General features: G+C 34.9%; 1 protein-coding gene across 1 annotated transcript in view; it reads left to right on the top strand.

Moving 5' to 3' along the window:
• Positions 1–205: 205 nt before the first annotated feature.
• The window catches only part of BRCA2 (BRCA2 DNA repair associated), a 55,407-nt gene continuing 34,291 nt past the window's right edge, over positions 206–21,321 (top strand). The window contains 11 exon segments of the mRNA XM_029936880.1: positions 206–306; positions 2,513–2,755; positions 7,718–7,826; positions 8,455–8,501; positions 8,601–8,641; positions 8,836–8,947; positions 9,712–9,761; positions 10,002–10,113; positions 10,901–12,019; positions 13,237–18,027; positions 19,833–19,928. Of these exon segments, the coding sequence (XP_029792740.1) occupies positions 240–306; positions 2,513–2,755; positions 7,718–7,826; positions 8,455–8,501; positions 8,601–8,641; positions 8,836–8,947; positions 9,712–9,761; positions 10,002–10,113; positions 10,901–12,019; positions 13,237–18,027; positions 19,833–19,928 (6,787 nt within the window). The 5' untranslated portion in view covers positions 206–239.

Genomic DNA, 21,321 nt, shown 5'->3' with positions numbered 1-21,321 from the left:
CGCTAGTGGTGACTGTATTGGACAGCACAAATACAGATGCTTCCATCATCGATGTGAGTTCGATTATCGTCCCAAAAGATAGGACCGTGGGAAATAAACCATGTAACTTTAGGCAAGTTTACCTGCTTCTGATTGCACCTTAGAGTCGGTTAACAAGGATTGCGTCCCTGTGAAGTGTATTTTGGTGTTGTCTTTTGCAGAGTTACTTACCAAGCACTGGAGTAATATTGTAGATAAAAATGCCTCTTGGATGCAAAGAGAGACCAACTTTTTTGGACATTTTTAAGATGCGGTGCAATAAAGCAGGTATTGACAAATTTTACATGCATTAATCATTTACCTTGAGAAAATGTTTTCAGAAAAATATGTAAATATGCATGCTTGCTGGGAGGAATCCAGTGCTTCACGTTTTTGTTTACAGTATAAACTGTTTCTTATGGAGTCCGGTTAAGAAAATGGTCCTTTTACAGGTAGCCAAATGATAAGTGTAGAACCCAGGGATAAACAGGAGACCGGCCTCTTAAAATTAGCAGTAGGAAGGGGGTGCCTGGGTGGCTCAGTCGGTTGAGCGTCCGGCTTCAGCTCAGGTCATGATCTCACGGTTTGTGGGTTCGAGCCCCGCGTCGGGCTCTGTGCTGACAGCTAGCTCAGAGCCTGGAGCCTGCTTCAGATTCTGTGTCTCCCTCTCTCTCTGACCCTCCCCTGCTCGCGCTGTCTCTCTCTGTCCCTCAAAAATAAATAAAAGACATAAAAAAAAATTTTAGATTAGCAGTAGGAAGAATTGCTTTTAAAGCATAGACCTTCTAGCATATCAGAAGCGTTGGTGATGTTACTTTTAAACCTTTTAGTCTCAATACTCCTTAAACTCTTAAAAATGATTGAGGACCTTGAAAAGCTTTTGTTTATGCAGGCTACCATACAGAAACTAAAACTAAGAATTAAAAAAAAGTTTATTCACTTAAAAATGAATCCATTGCATGTTAACACAAATAACATTTTTTAAAAAATAACTATTCCCCCCCCAAAAAAGAAGGGTGGTGTTGTTTTCCAATTTTCTTTAATGTTTATATTTGAGAGAGAGAGAGTGCAAGCGTGCAAGCAAGTGGGGGAGGGGCAGAGAGCAAGGGAGACAGAATCCAAAGCAGGCTCCAGGCTCTAAGCTGAAGGCAGGGCTCAAACCCACAAGCCATGAGATCATGACCTGAGAAGTCTGATCCGTAATGGACTGGGCCATCCAGGTGCTGCTGCAATATTGCACTTTAATATCTGGCTTACTAGAAAATGGCTGGATTCTCAAACCTGTTTCTACATTAATCTGTTGCAGTATGTTGTTTTGGTAGAAGTACATAAAGAAAAAGCAGCCTCACACAACAATGTAGTTGAAAAAAGGAGTATTTTAATAGGCTTCAGTTAATTGTGGATATTTTTCTTTGATAATATACCAAAAAGTGACAAGTGGTAGTTTAAGATTTGCAGTATGGAATTGGAAACCATATCATCAGCTTTTTGTACGCTTGTTACATTTAATTCTATTAGTTTTTCTTGCAGTTAGTTTTTCTTGCACTTTGAATAAATCTTTTATCCATGTTGTAACATTGGGCCTTGATAATTTGTAAAGTGTCAGTGTTGTGGATTACAGACATTCCGTTTTTTGACACATTGTATCAAACTATAAAAATCACATGTGTTAATTCACTAATCTCATCAGAAAAATCTCCTAAAATTAAGAAGATAGGCTTACAGAGACTTAATAAACTTCAACAAAATTCAAATTCCCATTTCAAAGCTCTCATTTTATCACTGGCAACAAACTTCACTGACAGGTGCATGATGATGGGTAATTGTATCCAGCACTGATTATTGCACTGCCTTGACTCATGCAAAGATGTCATCAGTTTTACGCACCAGGGGTGCAAATGTGAACATTGTGTAAAAGAGAAACAATGCCTTTGTATTGTTATGAAAATAGTTTTGACCTAATGGAGCTCTTGAATTTGTCTTGAGGACCTTCCCCTCCCCACCCCACCCCCAGTAGTCCAGAAACCACTACTTTAAGGGTGATAATCTCTAAGGGTGTATAGAACATAGTAGAAATTTTGTCATTTCTCTTTAACAAGGAGTCTTTTTATTCCATTTGATTTGTGATTCTACATGTTCCCATACATACAAATTTATCACATCCCTTTATGTCTTCTTTGTAATTAAATTGTATCTGTGGAACGCATTCTTACCATGAATGACTTGTTTTTGAATCATGAATATAAGAGAAAGAAGACTTTAGAAAAGTTAACTAATATAACTAGGAGCAATCACCTTGTAACATTTGTAATCTCTTATGAAACCATTAGATTGGAAGGAGAACAGATTAATAACTTGTTTAATTAATATGCTTTAACAAAAGCAATCTACAGTCAAAATCTCAAGTACCCTTGTCTTTGTTATGATCCTCACTGGCTCATGAACCTGCCTGTCATTGATTAAAGCCAAGATGGAATTTTTATTTTTCTTTCAGATTTAGGGCCAATAAGCCTTAATTGGTTTGAAGAACTTTCTTTAGAAGCTCCACCTTACAATGAACCCACAGAAGAATCTGGGTATAAAATCAATTATGAACCAAACCTCTTTAAAACACCACAGAGGAAACCTTATCATCAGTTGGCGTCAACTCCAGTAGTATTCAAAGAGCAAGGTCTAATTCTGCCAGTGTACCAGCAATCTCCTTTAAAAGAATTTGATAAATGCAGAGTAGACCCAGGTAAGTAATGTGGCCCAATAGACTAGAGGAAAACATGATCCAGGAATCGAGAGAAACCTATGTTAAAACTCACAGCTCTCTTGGTAATTGTGTCATATTGGTCAGATCAACCTCTTCAGCCTCACTTTCCTCATGAAAATAATGCCTGATAAGTTTGGATTAAATAAAATAATGCCCTTAATAAGTGTTTCTTTTCTTCCCTCCTTTGATTTAATATATCCTGCCTAGTTTGTTAAATTATACCTTTCTTCTATCAAAAAAAAAAAGTGGGACTTGTTTTGATGTTACCTAACTCTCTTACTGCAGGTTATCACAGAAGACAGAAGGGCATTTTCATCAATTCTCTATACATGTCTTTTGATTTGGTAACAGTTTCCCTGGCATACATGCGAGATATTCCAATCAATCATTCAAATGTTTATTACCTATTTAAATGGTATATTCTCCCTTTCTCTAGAGTATTACTGTCAAGTAAGAAGAATTAACAGTAGACAGATGAAAAGAACAGTCTAAGATTGAATGTGGTACATGTTAAAGCAAAGTACAAAAAGTACAATGAAAGTTGGGAAGAAAGAGCATAAATAGGTTTGGGAGGAATTGAGGAGTGATTTATTTGAACTAAACCTTGAAGGATGGGTGCGATTCAGAAATTTGAAGATGACAGAGTAATGGAAGTACTAGTTGGAGGAGAAAACATGAGAAAGGTGATGTAGTTTGTTAAGAGAACGTCATGTAATTCAGATTGTTTGGAGTGTTGCATGTCTAAAAGGAACCAATAAATAACCCTTAGCACCTAGAACCAGGTATTGAATGCCAGATTAAAACAATTGAATTTATTTGATAGGTTGTTCAGCAGAAAAGTCACATGTAAATTTGATCATGCTACTTCCTGCTTCAAACCTTTGATTACCTCCCTTTGGTCCATAATAAAATCTTAACTCCTTAACATGATTGACAAGGTTCTTTTTTAATCTAGTCTCTCATTAACTCTTGCCTCCTGCTGCCATAATCCCCCTCCCACCCATCTGCAATTTACCATTCGTTCATACTGAGTTTCTTTTTGAGACCCACCTTGCTCTGTGGCTCTTTTATGCATTGTTACCTCTGCCCAGAAGTTAGTTACTTCTTCCTACCTTTTTATCGAACTAACAAGCTCATCTTTCAGGTCTTGATTTATCTATCTGATTCTGGGAAGTTTTCCCTGGTATACTCATTTAGCACCTAGCAGAGGAGACTTAAAATAAGCAATTACAGTGGAATAAATACTAAGAAAGAGGAATTCCTGGTACTGGAAAATGCACGTACAAAAAAGATATAAGTAATGGGCAAAGATTTTTCTTGTATGTTATTGGATACCAAGTGGCATACAGAGTGAGTAATACAGTAAGTATTTATAGAATAAATGAGTATATGTTTTGCTTTAGAAAACCTAATAACTGGCCCCAATCTTTGGAGATTTGTTTTTCATAATGCGATGCCTAGATTGTGAGAATCCCCTGAAGTCCTGAATGAAAAGGAAGATTTCAGGCTCTACTTTGAATCTACTAAATTAGAATCACTAGGAATAGAGCCCATAAGTGTGCATTTTAAACTAGTGGGTGATTCTCGTGGAAACGGAAGACTGGAGGCAGGGAGACCAGTTAGGAGAATACACTGGTCCAGGGGGTAGCGGGCCAACAACCTGAATTAGAGTAAGGGTAGTGAGAGTGGATGTGGAAGATAGAGGCTGTAAAACCCCACAGTCATCAGACCTGGAGATTTCAAAGAAAGGACCAAATCTCAGGTTTAAAGCATCACTAAGAACATAATGATGACATTCATAGTCATTATAAGCACTGGAGGGAAAACAAGTTTAAGAGGGAAAAGGCTTGAAAGGATAAAAAAAACGTAGGTTGAGTTTTGGACTGCAATTTGAGACAGTGATGTTAAGATGGCAACCTGATTAAAACTTAAGAGAGCAATACAGACAGGAGAGAAAGTTCTAGGAATCAACAAAGCGATGAAGTCATCACATGTGGTGAGGAAATTGATGTTGATGAGGCTTAGGATAGAACCTTAAGGAATATTTAGCAGATGAAATGCAGAACACAGAAAAGAGAATCATTCATTCAACCAATATCCCATACTTACTTTGTGCATGGCAGTGTGTTAGGCATTAAGGATACAAAGATGAAGATGCTTTTGACTTCTAGGAACTCAGTCTTGTGTAAGACAAAGTATGTAAATAAATGTGTGGTATGGTGTATGCTATAATAGGATCACCTGCGAAAGTGCTGTGTTGTGGGCACTGTTGTAATGTGCTCAGGACAAGCTCTGTAAGCCAGTTCATGCTGAATCTACTGAATCTGGGAAGACATGCCTAAAATCACAGGTTTGTTCTCTAAGTTAACCTGCTGGAGTTGATCTATCTATAATTAGGAATAAGTTAACAAGGCCACTCTGGACTCGCTGCAAATCAAATTTTTTAAGGTTGTAGTGTATAAATAATTCTGACTGTAGTTTCCTGATATCTTTTGTTTTTGTTTAGTTTAAATTCAGTATTAAAATGTAAGACTTAAGTTGTTTTTTAACCTACTTGTTTAGTTCAAACATCTGTTGTTTTTAAAAGAGAATTATTCCTAAAGTTTCATGAGGAAATGTGCTAGTTCGGCTTCTCCGCAGTCCTTCCTTTTGCATCAAATCATATAAATTTACCTCACCATTATTCACCTTTTTTAGGAGATTCTCAGATTACTTGGCAAACGTTTATTTGGATATGACTTATTTTTACCTGGTTCATTTTTTTATTTTTTACATTTGGGTTTTTCATTGCAAAGCCAATATTGATACTTTATTATCAACTGAAGTCCTTTGTTTACATTAGGATTCATTCTTTGTACAGGTGTGTGGTTTTTGACAAATGTGTAATGTCATGTATCCACCATTACAGCATCCTACAGAATAGTTTCACTGCCCTCAAAATCCTTTGTGTTCCACCTGCTCACCCCGCCGCTGCCCCAAAACCCTGGCAATCACTGATCCTTGTTTACATCTGCAGTCTTTTGCAGACTGTCACATAGTGGGAATCATTAGATACGTAGCCTTTTCAAACTGGCTTCTTTTACTTAGCAATATCAGGTTCTTCTGCATCTTTTCGTGGTTTGATAGCTCAGTTCTTTTTATCACTGATTAAAGCTAACATATCGTATGGTTGTACCAGTTTGTTTATCCATTCACCTCTTGAAGAATGTGAATGCTTAGTTGCTTTCAAGTTTGGGCAGTTATGAATAAAGCAGGTTTTTGTGTGGACCTACCTAAGATTTCAGCTCATTTGGGAAAATACCAAGGGGCATGACTACTGGATCATATGCTGGTAGTATGTTTAGTTACATAAGAAACTTCAAACTGAATCCCAAAGTGGCCACACCATTTTGCATTTCCATCAGCAGTGAGTGAAAGTTTTTCTTGTTTTACATTCTCATCAACATTTTGTATTATTGTTTTGGGCTTTAGCCATTCTAATAAATGTGTGGTAGTAGCTCATTGCTTGGTTTATTTTAGTATGTGTTATTGTTTTCCCCTGATTAGGATCTTGTTAAAATGAACTGGGAAAAGGTGAAATTTTTAAAATACATTTAGCTACTTTTTACTGTCTTTAACTAAAAGTCTTGTTGGAGAAGGCTGGATATTTTGTTGAAGTGGGGTTTACCTCACACGTATATTTGACTTAGTAGTGATTATACCCATTTCCTGTTACTTGAGAAATGAGTAATATAATGCAGTGCTTTGTGTGTGCTGCTGCAAGTAATTCTGTTTGGTCTTTGCCTTATTTTATTACCACTAATAAACTACTTTTCCCCAAACTTTTCTGAGTTGGAGATTATAGGATCAATTAAAGCAACCATTTTTAAAGCAGTTTTTAAGAGTAATAATAAATGTCTTGAGTGCTGTATTTGTGATACAGAAAATAGGAATACTGACAAACTGTAAATTGGATTTGTTAGAGCCACTTACAGCTTTAGAAACCCTGACTGAGCCTTATTGCTGAGAAAAGATGTATTAAACAACAGTGGAAGTTTTTTCTAATCATTGCTAATTCATCCAGCCAGGAATTGTGGTGTGACTGTAACATTAGGCATTGATTGTAGTTACCAAGGAGACAGTGATAAAGAAGATCCCTACATCAGGGACCTCACATTTCTAGGAGGGGAAGCCAGAATGGTGTATGATAAACTCTGCCAGGACCATACAACAGCATTCACAACACTTAATCTCATCCTGGGGACCACTAGATTTCTCCAGAGGAGGTAGTTGTAACATGGAAGCCTGAAAGAGGATGTTCAGGTCCAGAGAAATAAAAAGAGAGAAAACAGTTTGTACAAAAGCCTGAAGTGAAAGCATTCTTTAGGATATACAAGTGGTTGGGTCTGGCTGAAAAGTAGAGTGTGAAAGAATGTCATAGAAATTAAGTCATATCATGAAAGTTCTTGTTACTAGAGAGTTTTGTTTTGGAGTTTGAGCTTGCTCTTGAGAACCAGATCTTGAAAGGTTTTCAGCAGAAGACTGATATGATCAAATTTGGTACATTCGTAGGTTTTTAGTGAATGTCTTTTCCTTTACTCTTATTCTCCATAATGCCATAGTACATGTGACCTAATAATAGGGCATAGAACAGTCTATTCCATGTTCCACTTGTGTGAAATTTCAAAAAATTTCTCCAGCTATATCATGAACTCCTTGAAGTTAAAGTAATTGCATTTCCCCTGGTGTCTTACATATATTGTATACTTGTTGAATGGGGGCACACATCCTTTGAGACCTCCCCTTTTGGAAGGAATCAACAGAGAAACCAATTCAGCTGAACATCCCGTACATTCTCCTTTCCAGTATAGATAAGACTTTTTGTTTTTAAATACTTCCAGAGAATGAAAATTCTCAATCCAGAGCATATACATACTCAACTGAATTATTGTACTGTTTCAGGAAAGGATATTACCAATAGTAAACATAAAAACTGTTGCCCAGTGAAGTCTAAAATGGATCAAACAAATGATGTTACCAGCCCACCTCTAAATTCTTGTCTTAGTGAAAGGTATGATAAAGCTGTTCTATTAAAATACTTAAATGAAACATTTTCCTACATATGCTGTTTATTTTCTAGAAATGCATCTAATTTTCATGCTAACATTTTGGCTAAAAGCCTGAAAAGAGGATCTTCTATTTTTAAATCTTTTGGGTTAAATTTTTTAATTCAATAACTTTTACATTAGAAACACATACTTTGTTTTTCTTATAATGTTGAATTCACTTTTTTTGCCTATATTCTATGACATTTTTAAGTTATAAAAATATTAATGATGAAAAGCAATGCCCTTAATCTAGCAGCTTAAAATAATTTGTGTACTTTGAAAGGATATGATATTATAGATTCACTTTATATAAGTACATAAATTTTAAGTTCAAGATGTGCAGTTCCTAGCAGTTGAAAATTGCAAGTGTTTTATAAATTACGCTTTGTGGACATTTTAAACATAATTTAGTGGTTACTTAATTTTTCATGAGATATTTACTTTTTAAAAAGTAAAAAATATTACAAAGTAGTGTAATTCTAATAATTGAGTTGACTTAGTCTTTTTTCAATAAAATTAATATTTCTTCTTGCCATGTCTGTTACCTTTGAATAATCTGGGGTATTTGTTGGGGGGGTTTCTTCATTTTAGTCCTGTTCTACGAAGTACACATGTAACACCACAAAAAGAAAAGTCAGGTATGATTAAAAATGAGGTTTTTTATTTTTAATCTCTAAAGTATTCTTAAATTTTAATAAAACTAAAACTTAGTAATTTTCTCCTTGTTTTACCCCCAGTGGTTTGTGGAAGCTTGTTTCATACACCGAAGCTTATGAAGGTAAATATTCCGCCTAGTTTATTTTTCTTGTGTAGAAATGAAAATTTGACAATGGTGTCCTGCTTTTGGCCTAAGATTTACAAATATGTACCTATGGTCTCATGTAGGCACTCAGTAAATAATAAATGAAAACAAATGCTCTTAATCATCAGTGCATTTATGTGAAATAAACAAACTGTTTCTCTTATTTCCAGGGTCAGACACCAAAACGTATTTCTGAAAGTCTAGGAGCTGAGGTGGATCCTGATATGTCTTGGTCAAGTTCTTTAGCCACACCACCAACCCTTAGTTCTACTGTACTTCTAGGTAATACTAGGAAATTGGTATCATGTAAGATGGTAGATAATGCTGATACAGTATCATCTCTAATGCTTCTGACCAAAAAAAAATAAGAAAAGATGATCGTAATTAGATTAGATAATACTATCTTTGACGAGTGTGTTGGTAGTTGAGAATAATTCTATTTAGTGTAGATTGGGATCACAGGTGCATTAAGTGGTGGTCTAGGAGTGGTATTCTGTAGGAGTCCATCTATATGCAAATCCAGATTTTTTTAAATTATTATTCTAGCAAATATTCATTCCATTTTGATTCTCTCTGTTGCTAAGATTTAACTTTTTTTGTTGCTCAGATGAAATAATAGAGGTAAAAGCACGTTAAAAAACAATAAGTATTTGACATATAATATGCCTTTGGAGTGTATAATTATCTAAATAAATACTAAAGTCTGCAAGCTTTATCTTTTAAGTGATGACCCCATAGCTCCATCTGATTTTCTTAGTCTTTATGGATGGTATCACCTTAAAGTCAGGATCATCAAACCACAGTTTCATATCACCTTATGAGTGGTACTAAGGAATTGAATGTAGCTTATTCACTATGTTCATTGACCTAATTACTATACTTGAGTCAGTTAATTTTGTTTCAAATGCCTCATTTATTCCAGTAGTGTATGTCTCTCTTGATGGTGTATGTCTCTCTTAATGATGATGAAAAAATACTGTATTTTCACATTAACTTTAATGTCTGGTGTATAATACAGTAGAGATAAATTGAATTTTTTTTTACAGTCAGAGAGGAGGAAACATCTGCAACTGTATTTCCCAATGACACTACTGCTGTAAGTAAATATGACAAATTGATTATGCTGTTGCAGTTGCTTATAATTTTAGAATGCCTTGAAAGATTATTTATCTTGCATTTTTCATTCTTTATCATTTATCTAAGCCTTTGAGAAAGTCGCTAAGCCTGATCCTATATGTGATTTTCTTGACTTCCTATGAAGTAATGGTATCTCTAAGTTGAATATATGCATAGTGAAAATTTTTGTACTAGTGACTTTAAAATATAACTTTTGCAGATCTTTAAAAACTATTTTTCTAACTATGATGAAAGTCTGAAGAAAAATGATAGGTTTATCCCTCCTGGGCCAGACAATGAAAACAAAAGTCAAAGAGAAGCTAAAAGTCAAGGTACGTTCGTCTCCTTAATTGAACTACAGTTTTTAACTGACAGCATTGAAGTATTGCTCCTCCTTTCTTAAAAAGAAAATATGCTGCTTTTCCTTCTTGATTAATGAAGGTCCTGTGAGTAGAAGCTAATGTGATTTAAATGAAAATGTTTAATCTTGGTAAGATAATAACATTCAAGATCCTATTGTGACACCATAACAAAACCTATAACTCAGAACTTACAGAGATAAAAATAAGACTGAAAATTAACAAAGTGTGAAGTCCTTATTACTAATTAGAAAGTAAGTAGTGTTGCAAATACTAAAAGTTGCCTAATCAGATCATTGGAATATTCCATTTTTCTTTGTGTGTATGTCTTCATAAATGTGTACGATTGGATGATTCTGTGTATGTGTGTATAAAATCAGAGTTTACTCTGTTATTGTAGAGCCACAAAATTAATTTGGAACATCTAGTTTGATAAATCTTAGAATGTTAAATTGCAAGTATATAGTCAGATCATGTGAGTTTTAATTGTGTAGAGCGTGTAAAAAAGGTTCTTAGGAACCTGGAGTAAGAATAGAAGGCATTGGGGACATTGGAATCAGCCTTTTTCAGAGAAACAGAGGAAAGGTGGCACCCTCCTCCCCTCCCTAAAAACCCCTAGCACTCAGAATAACCCTTTAAATACCACATTACATGTTATATAGTATATGCTATCTCTATGAGAAAGGTTGCAAGAATAGTATAAATTATATGGCTGTATTATAAAGTGTTATTAATATGCTTCTGTTTTAAATTTTAACAGGATTGGAGGAAATGTTAGGGAATTCATTGGATAAAGTAAATAGCTGCAAACACCATTTTGTGAAGTCAACACCAAGTGTCTTAGAAGATGAAGTACATGAAAGAGTTGCAGATGTTTCCGAAGAAGATAGTTTTTCATTATGTGTTCCTAAATATAAAACAAGAAATCTACAAAAAATAAAAACCAGCAAGACTAGGAAAAATATTTTCAATGAAACAACCAATAAATGTGAAGAAGCCAAAAAACAAATGAAAGAAAATAAACCTTCATTTGTATCTGAAATGAAAGCAAAGGTCAGGGATCCATTAGATTCAAATGTAACAAATGAGAAGCCCTTTGGGAATGGAAGTAACAAAATCTCCAAGGAAGTTGTACTGTCTTCAGCCTCTGAATGGTCTCACCTAACCCTCTCAGGTCTAAATGGAACCCAGATGGAGAAATCACCTCTACTGCATATTTCTTCTTGTGACCAAAATAATTCAGAAAAAGACCTTATAATCACAGAGAAAGAATGTACCAATATTATTACTTTCGAAGATTCTTTGCCACAGATTTCAGGTGTACCAAAGTGTACAGAGAAGATATTAAATGAGGAAATAGTGGTAAATAAGTTAGATGAAGGGCAATGTCTTGAATCTCATGAAGATTCCATTCTTTCGGTAAAGCAAGTGACATCTGAAACTTCTCTAATAGCATCTCCACTTCAGGGTATCAGAAAGTCTATATTCAGGATAAGAGAATCACCTGAAGAGACGTTCAGTGAAGTGTTCTCAAATAATCTGACTGATCCAAACTTTAAAGAAGAACTTGAAGCCTCTGAAAGTGGATTAGAAAAACATTCTATTTGCTCACAGAAAGAGGATTCTTTAGTTACAGGTTCAGTTGATAATGGAAGCCAGCCAGCCAGTGTGAAGCATGCTTCTGTAGCTTTGAAGAGTTCAGGTTTAATATCCACTTTGAAAAAGAAAACAAGAAAGTTTATTTATGTTATAAATGATGAAACATCTTATCAAGGACTAAAAACACAGAAAGACCAGGAATCGGGACTGATGAATTCTTCGGCACAGTTTGAAGCAAATGCTTTGGAAGGACCACTGACATTTACAAATGCTGATTCAGGTACGTGTGTGAGAGAGAGAGAGAGAGAGAGAGAGAGAGAATAGTGCATATCGTTTTGTGACTGGTGACAAGTTCTTTTATTTGAATATGTGAGTCTCTTTCTCTAATCTTATATACTACATGCTTTCCTTCTGTAGTTTCTTTTTTTGGTTTTCCTTCTATAGTGTTTTTTGGTTTTTTAAAATCACTATATCTGATATTCAGTATCAGGCAATGTCTGCATACGTTATTGTTTAGGCCTTTGATTACCAGTTTTCAAAATCATTTTATTCAGACTTGTTGGGTCAGTTTGCATAGTATATACTGTATACATTATGCCTCTTGAGCCCGAGCCTTTGATTCAGAAGCATCAAGAACTTGACTACTTCATTCCTGCTTTAATTTTATTATATGCAGATTTGACAATTCTGTAATTACGTTATGCTATTTACTATGGATAGTCACTAAATCATGTAAAAAAAAAATAGAAAAACTAGCTAAATTTAATGTAAGTCACTTCTAAAATATGTGGTTATTGTTGTTTTACTTAGTTTTCTTAAATATTTAGAGATTAATTAGAGTTATTAATATCCCTAGATGTCAGAGTATCCACAGTGAAACTCCATTTTTATTTGAACAATGATACCCTTGTTAGTAGTGGAATTATATATTAAAAAGGTAATTTTATCTTCCTTTGAGAAGATTTTAGTAGGTAGAATAAACTTGAGTGTAAAGGAACTGTTTGAGATTTGGGTTAATTTCCAGGGAAGAATATTTATCTGTAGAATCTATTTTTAAAAGCTGATTTTCTTTTCAGTATCAAATACTGAATTAACTAAAGGCAGTGATCACTTTTCTAATTCCTTTCCTTTGCCTTGCTTTTTTTTTTTATCTCCTATTACATCCATATTAGCAATGGATTTTTTTTCCAAATTTGTTTCCCAATAAAACCACTTTGAATTTTTCTTATTTTAGCTGCTTTCTTGAACTACATACTAATTTTAATTAAATTGATACATGATAGAAAAGAATACTAAGGTCTATTTGTCTTTAGTTGAAAATATAATAACTTCAAACAGAGACGATTTAGAATTCTTTGTTTTAAGCCTGGCATTCACTTCTTGCTTTTCATGTAATTCTTATCATAGATGCTACCTTTTTACTTAGTAAAATATATTTAGTAAATGAGATTGATGGTACTTTAATTTTATTTTGTCACTTTGTGTCTTTATGTTTAGGTTTATCACATTCTTCTATCAAAAAAAGCTGTTTACAGAATGATTCCAAGGAACCAACTTTGTCTTTAAACAACTCTTTTGGGACAATTCTGAGAAAAGTTTCCAATATTGGAAGCAGTAGTACTAATAATAAAATAATATCTCAAGATCTTGATTACAAAGAAGCAAAAATTAAAGGAAAACTGCAGTCATTTATAACTACAGAAATGGATTGTGTGTCATCCTTGCAGGAAAAACACTGTGGGGATGATACAAAAAGCCAAAGAGTTTCAGATAGAAAAGAAGAGATTTTGCCTGCAGTAGGTCACCCTTCTGAGCCTCATTCGGAAATGGACAGTGGTATTCACTTTCAGTCTCTGGAAAGCTTTTCATGTGATCCAGATAATACCGGCCAGTTAACTCTGAATCCTCCATCAAACCCAGTCATGCTTGCTAGAGGAAGAGAACCATATAAAGTGTCAGAGACACTAAAATGTAAGAATCATGCAGCTGGTTTTGAATTAACCAAAACCATGGAAAACAATCAAGAAATACATGTTTTAAATGAAAATTCTAAAAAAGCTAAGCTGTTGTCAACTGAAAAATATGCAACAGAAGCATCACCTATGAAAGCACCGTTCAACCAAAATGCCCATCTCACAGTAATCCAAAAAGACCAAAAAGAAACTACTTTAGTTTCAGAAATAACTATCAATCCAAACTCTGAAGAACTTTTCCCAGATGATAATGATTTTGTCTTTCAAATAACTAATAAAAGGAGTATTCCTGTTGTAGGAAGTATTAAGGAACGTCATGATGCAGACCTGTGTTGTGTAAAAGAACCTGTTCTCGAGAACTCTACCGTGGTAGTGTATACAGATAGCAATGACAAACAAGCAGCCAAAATGTCGATTATGAAAGATTTTGATTCATCAAATATGGATGATCTTACTGAAAAGAACAGAAATAGCATAAAGCAGCAACTCAGAATGACTCTAGATCAAGATTCAAAATCAGATATCACCTTGGATTCAGATATGAAATCAAATGGAAATAATGATTACATGGCTAATTCGGCAAGACTTTCAGATCCAGTTTTAAATCACAATTTTGGAAATGGCTTCAGAACAGCTTCTAATAAAGAGATAAAACTCTCTGAACACAATATTAAGAAAAGCAAAATGCTCTTCAAAGATATTGAAGAACATTATCCTACTAACTTAGCTTTTATTGAAATTGTAAATACTTCATTAGAAAGTCAAGAGAAACGGACCAAACTTCATGCACTTGAACCACAGTCAATTAATATTTTATCTGGGTGTGTGCAGAGGAACACATATGTTTCTGATAGTGAAGGTGGTCACACAACTCCTCCAACTTTATCTTTAAAACGAGATTTTGAATCAAATCATAATTTAACACCTAGCCAAAAGGCAGAAATTACAGAACTTTCTACCATTTTGGAAGAATCGGGAAGTCAGTTTGAATTTACACAGTTTAGAAAACCAAGGTACATGATACAGAAAAATCCAGGTGAAATGCCCGAAAAACACCTGACTATCTCGAATACCATTCCGGAGGAACTGAAAGATGCTGATCTACATCTCACAATTAATGCCTCATCTATTGGTCAGGGAGATTGTAGCAAGAAATTTGAAGGTATAGTTGGAGGTAGGCAGAAGTTTGCTTGCTTGTCAAAAACCAGCTGTAACAAAAATGCTTCTGGCCATTTAACAGGTAAAAATAAAGCAGAGTTTAGAGGCTTTTATTCTGCTCGTGGCACAAAACTGAAAGTTTGTAGTGAAGCACTGCAAAAAGCTGAGAAGCTCTTTAGTGACTTTGAGAATATTAGCGAGGAAACTTCTATAGAAGTAGATGGAAGAAGTTTCTCTTCAAGTAAATGTAATGATTCGGTTTCAGTGTTTAAGAAAGAAAATCATAACAAAGAGAAAAAGTTAAATGAGAAAAATAATAAATGCCACCTAATACTACAAAATAATATTGAAATGACTACTGGCATTTTTGTTGCCAAAAATACTGAAGCTTGTGAGAGAAACACAGAAAGTGAAGCTAACAAATACACTGATACCAGTGGAAATACTTATAACTTCGGAGAATCTGATGGCAGTGATTCAAGTAAAACTGATACAGTTTATATTCATAAAGAAGAAACTGGCTTGCCATGTATTGATCAGCACAACATAGATCTGAAATTATCCAGCCAGTTTATAAAGGAGGACAACACTCAAATTAAAGAAGGCTTGTCAGATTTAACCTGTTTGGAAGTTGTGAAAGCTGAAGAAACATTTCAAGTTAACACGTCCACCAAAGAACATTTAGCTGCTAATACAATGAGGCAAAATAGAAAAGATTTTGACATTTTTCATGTGTCCTTTCAGACTGCAAGTGGGAAAAATATAGGAGTCTCTAGAGCATCGTTAAATAAAGTTACACATTTCCTTGATCAAAAATATACAGAAGAAGAATTGAGTAACTTTTCAGATTCCTTGAATTCTGAATTACTTTCTGGCATAGATATCAACAAAATAGACATTTCACATCATGAGGAAATGGAAAATATTGAAAGAAAAGACAAAATAATGAAAGAAAGTGACCTCATTGGTACTGAAAATAAATCACTGACCCTCCAGCAAAGACCAGAATATGAAATCAAAAAGATCGAAGAACCTCCCATTTTGGGTTTTCATACAGCTAGTGGGAAAAAAATAGAAATTGCAAAGGAATCTTTGGACAAAGTGAAAAATCTTTTTGATGAGAGAGAGCAAGATAAAAGTGAGATCACTAATTTTAGCCATCGAGGGGCAAAGATGTCCAAAGGCAGAGAGGAGTGTAAAGGTGGGCTGGAATTAGCATGTAAGACCATTGAAATACCAACTGCTTCAAAGGATGAAGAAATGCAAAACTCTCTAGAGAAAAAACTTGTTTCTAATGAGATTGAGTTGGTACCCAGGCTCTTAAGTGATAATTTATACAAACAAACTGAAAATCTTAAAATATCAAATCGTGCCTCTCTGAAAGTTAAAGTACATGAAAATACAGAAGAAGAAACAGCAAAAACGTCTACAACTTGTACAAATCAATCCACTTATTCAGCCACTGAAAATTCAACTTTTGCATTTTATACAGGACATGGTAGAAAAATCTCTGTGAGTCAGGCTTCCATACTTGAAGTAAAAAAATGGCTTAGAGAAGGAGAATTGGATGATCAACCAGAAAAAATGGTGTATAATAAATCAGAATATCTTTCAGAAAATAAAGTTGATAATTCTGGTATTGAGCCAGTAGCAAGGAATGTTAGAGAAAATACCAGTGTTTCTGAAATAATGTCCACTGTAAGAGAAGCAGACAAAGACCCACAAAGTGTAAATGAAGATACTTGCAGTCAGAAACCTGTGACTAATTTCTCATGCAAAAATGAAAATACAGCCCTTAAAGTGACCGTTTCTGATTCAAATAATTTTGATTCAACTCAGAAATTGAATTCTGATTCACATAATGCTGTGCCTGCATACACTACAGCAAGTAGTGAAAGAGTCTTAGTTGCACACGAGACAAAAGTGACAGAGGGATTTACAGAAAACTGCAGTATGGCCATTAAGCAAAACACCAAGAGTAAACTAGGCACTTACCCGGGGAAAGTTGTGGCAGATTATCATAAGGCGCTGGATGATTCAGAGGATATTATTTATCCTAACTCTCTGGATAGTGTAGAATGTGGTTCGCCTTCACATAAAGATTTTGCTGATACTCAAAGTGAACAAACTCTACAACTTAGCCAAAGTATATCTGGATTCGAGAAAGGTTCTGAAATACCACCTTGTCAGATTAATGTGAAAACTTCTGACACACGTAAACTTAGTACAAGGAAGCGTCCCCACTCTGTCTCTTGTACAAGTGCTTGTGGGATTTTTAGCACAGCAAGTGGAAAATCTGTACAGGTAGCAGATGCTGCATTACAAAAGGCAAGACAGGTGTTTTCTAAGGTAGAAGATAATGCCAAGAAGCTGTTTCCCAAAGTATCGTCTAAACATACTGAGGAACACTCAGACAAGTTCACAAAGGAAGAAAACACTGTGACACATATCCCCCAAAATTTACCATCATCTGCTTTCTCTGGATTCAGTACAGCAAGTGGGAAACAAGTTCTAGTTTCTGAAAGCGCCTTATACAAAGTTAGGGGAATGTTAGAAGAATTTGATATGATCAGAACTGAATGTAGTCTTCAGTGTTCACCTACGTCTAGACAAGATGTATCAAAGATGCCTCCTCCCTCTTGTATTGATAAGAGAACCCCAGAACACTCTGTAAACTCCAAATTGGAAACAGCCTACAATGAAGAATTTAAATTCTCAAGTAACTCTAACATTGAACATGGTTCTTTAGAAAATCACTCTGTGAAAGCTTCTCCGTATTCCTCCCAGTTTAAGCAAGACAAACGGCAGTTGATACTAGGAAACAAAGCATCGCTTGTTCAGAACATTCATCTTTTGGAAAAAGAACAAGCTTTACCTAAAAATATAAAAATGGAAATCGAGAAAACTGAAGATTTTCCTCATCTTCCTGTGAAAACAAATATAGAAATTCATTCTACTGACTCCAGGAATCCAAAAAACTATTTTGAAACAGAAACAGTAGAGATTGCCAAAGCTTTTATGGAAGATGGTGAGCTGACAGATGCCGAACTGCTAAGTCACACCAGACACTTTCTTTCTACATGCCAACACACTGAGGAGACACTTCTGTTAAATTCAAGAAAAGGGAAAAGAAGAGGAGATGTCCTTGTGTCAATTGGTAAGTGTCTATTTTTTCCTTTTAGGTTGCCAATCACCTGAAATCAAGTCTTTAATAATCCTGGCATGCTAGCTTATAGCAATTCAGGTATTAGAAGCTGTATTTTTACAGACCTTTGTGGATGGTTTAGCAGAATGTGATTTCACCTTTGATATCTCTGAGCCTGTACCAAAAAAACATATTTTGAATTTATTTTAATGTATCTTTAGAGCTAATTAGTACAGTTATAATTGAGAGGCCACTGTTAAAAAGTTTCTTTTCCTAGAAAATCTGAAACTTCTTATAACAGCCTGCATAATACAACTTACTGTTTCCATATAAATGTGAATATGTATAGATAGAGAGGAAGATCACAAAGGCTCCAACTCTGGCTCTTGTGAACTTAAAAATTGGTTTCAATTATAGGTACTGGTTTACCTCCTTATTTTAATCTAGGAAGTGTTCTAAAGTCAGTCATTTTTAGCAGATAGCATTCTGGTCTAAATACCATTTGAACTATATTCTAACTTTTAAATGTATATGGAACAACTTACTTCAATTAGGTTAACTGACTAGGAATAATCTTAAGTCATTGAATCTGTTGATCAAATACCGTTAAAGTAAATGCCAAAACTAACTCCAGCTTTTAAGTGGATGATCTTAAATATTAAATAAGTAACTCCTTTTTTAAAACTATGGACTCATAGGATTGAGTTGAATTGAGTTATCACAGGTCTTGCCCAGTCTCTTCTTACTATAGAGAAAGACACTGAGGCCAGTGTCTTCAGCTCGGTGCCTTCAGTTACCCTGGTGGCTCAGAGTTTCTTAATTGTTGTCCAGGCCACATTCCATACCAAGTTTATGTTATGGGAAAAGTGGAAAGTTTATGATAGTTACCTTAAACTGTTGCTGTGCTCTGGTGAAAATTTTGAAGTGCAGATGCTTACAGGGATTCACAGTTGTTTTATGGAAAATAGTGGCTTTATTTATAGAAACCCATTTTGTTCATGTGTACTCCCAAGTTGGTTAGCCTGCTTACGGAAGAAAAAAACAAAAAAACGCAGACTTGTAATAAATCATCATCACTATTGAATTCCCTTCACTTCTGTTATATTTGAATATACAGTTTAATCAGCTTCTGGTTACTTGTTAAACAATTAAATCACTTCATAATCTAACGCTTGATAAAGCTTTGCATGGACATTTTTACCTCCTATTAAATTCTACAAATTCACTCCCTTTAATAAAGCATCAAAAACCAACATACCTATGATCCCCAGTATTACATGGACATGCATAATTTGAATTATGGTTTAATTTTTTTTACTCTCAGCCTTTGTAGAGTTTTTAAATAAGTATTACTAATATTTTAATGTAATTTTAAAAAGCATTTTCTCCTACTTACTCTAATTCAAGGACTTGCATAATAAATTCCTCTCAAGTTTATTGCAGAAAAAAAGTTTTACTTGAAGAAATTCTGTTTCTTATTTCCAGTAAACTTACAGTTACATTTAGTGCCAGTCTATTCCATTTAAAAGCAGTTTATCACTGGTGTCTGGTAACATGTTTTTATCCCTACACCCTAGCTATTAGATAATGGTATTATGAATGGTTAAAAAAATGAAAGAAAGAGATTAAATTGATATGAAAAATGAATTGTCTCTTTCAAAGTAGAATGGTCACTATTTAAATTATAATTATATATATTTTGCTTAATAACTTGCAAGAGCCAGGACTTTAGTTTTAATAATTGAACTGTATAGGCTTTTGAAAAATAAAATTACTATTATTTGCTTTAAAAACATGTATGGAAATTTTCTTTTCAGGAGAACCCCCAATCAAAAGAAATTTGTTAAATGATTTTGACAGGATAATTAAAAATGAAGATAAATCCTTAAAAGCTTTGAAAAGCACTCCAGATGGTAAAATTTGCTTTGTATTCATATCTTTTCCCTCTCTGTAGGTACTACACACAATATTTTTAAGTTAACTTTTCTCAGCTTTTTTTGGGCATATAAATAATTGGACAAGACTTTGCGGTGTGATTTGTTAAAATTATGTCTTGCTTTGTTCTGTGAGCTTTTCCTTTATAACACCAAGTATGGTGTGGAGGTTCTCTATAATGATTTTTTAAAATAAAAAGCTACAAAAATTTAGTAATCTCTTAGTATAATGATTTAAGGCTTAGGTTCTGGGAATCCAGTCAAGCTTTTGAGCTTCACCATTCCACGAAACTCCCTCTTCCCTAAGCTACATGGTGAGCTCCATGTTGGCAAATCCAGCAGGCATTCTGTGTCCTCGTTTGACTCCATCTTTCACCCACATTTGACTGTCGGTCACTCTTCTGAGACCACCGCATGCTCTCGGTTCTCCTCCTACAGAGCCACTTCGTCTGTTGTCTTTGCTGGTTCTTCCTTATTCTTTCCTTCCTCTAAACATTGGGAGTGCCCCAGAGCTCTGTCCTTAGAGCTCTTCTCTGCCTAAACTTCAGTTTCAGTGACTACCAACATTGTTATCTGTAAGCTTAGCCCATCCAGGAACTCCAGACTTAATTATGCATCTTCCCTTGATACTTTTACATTACTAATAGGCATCTGTAAGTCACCACAGGCAGTGCCAAGCTCCTGATTCCATCCCTGTCCCAAATCTGCTCCTTCTGTTCATTCCTCTCTCACTGCCTTCCTGCCAAATGATACATCAAAACCTTGATGTCCTCCTTTACTCTTTTGTTTCCTCATACTTCATTCACCTCCTGCCCGTCAACAAGCCCTATATGTTCTATCTTTGAAATATAACAGGGATCATTTCTTCTCACCTCTACCCCTACCACCTTCATCTAAGCCACAGTAAGCTTATAACTCCTTTCTCTGTGTCTGCCTCTGCCCCTCTTCCAAGCTGTCTCAGTGTAGCAGCCAGAATCATCCTGGTAACAAAAGGTCAGATCGTGCCTCTTGATGGATTAAAACTCTGTGTGGTTTCTTATCTCATTTAGACTAAAATCTGAAATTCTTACCATGGAATACTTAAAACATGTAACTGTTGCTCATTATATATTTGATTCCTGAGTTTGAAAAGGAAGAATTCAAGTAGTAAGGGATAACTATATTAGACTCTAGAGGCTTAGTTCTGAAACACATGGCTGGAATCCCATAGTAAACCCTTAAAGACTACACAGGACCTTCCTCATTCTTTTTTTTTTTTTTAATTTATAATAGTTTATTGTCAAATTGGTTTCCATATAACTTCCAGTGCTTCTCCCCACAAGTGCCCCCCCGCATAGCCATCACTCCCTTCCCCCCTCCCCCTCCCCCTCCC

This window comes from Suricata suricatta, chromosome 4 (assembly GCF_006229205.1).
Source record: "Suricata suricatta isolate VVHF042 chromosome 4, meerkat_22Aug2017_6uvM2_HiC, whole genome shotgun sequence".
Lineage (NCBI taxonomy): Eukaryota > Metazoa > Chordata > Mammalia > Carnivora > Herpestidae > Suricata > Suricata suricatta.
The sequence above is the reverse complement of the archived record's forward strand: the minus strand, read 5'-3'. Positions and strand labels throughout refer to the sequence as shown.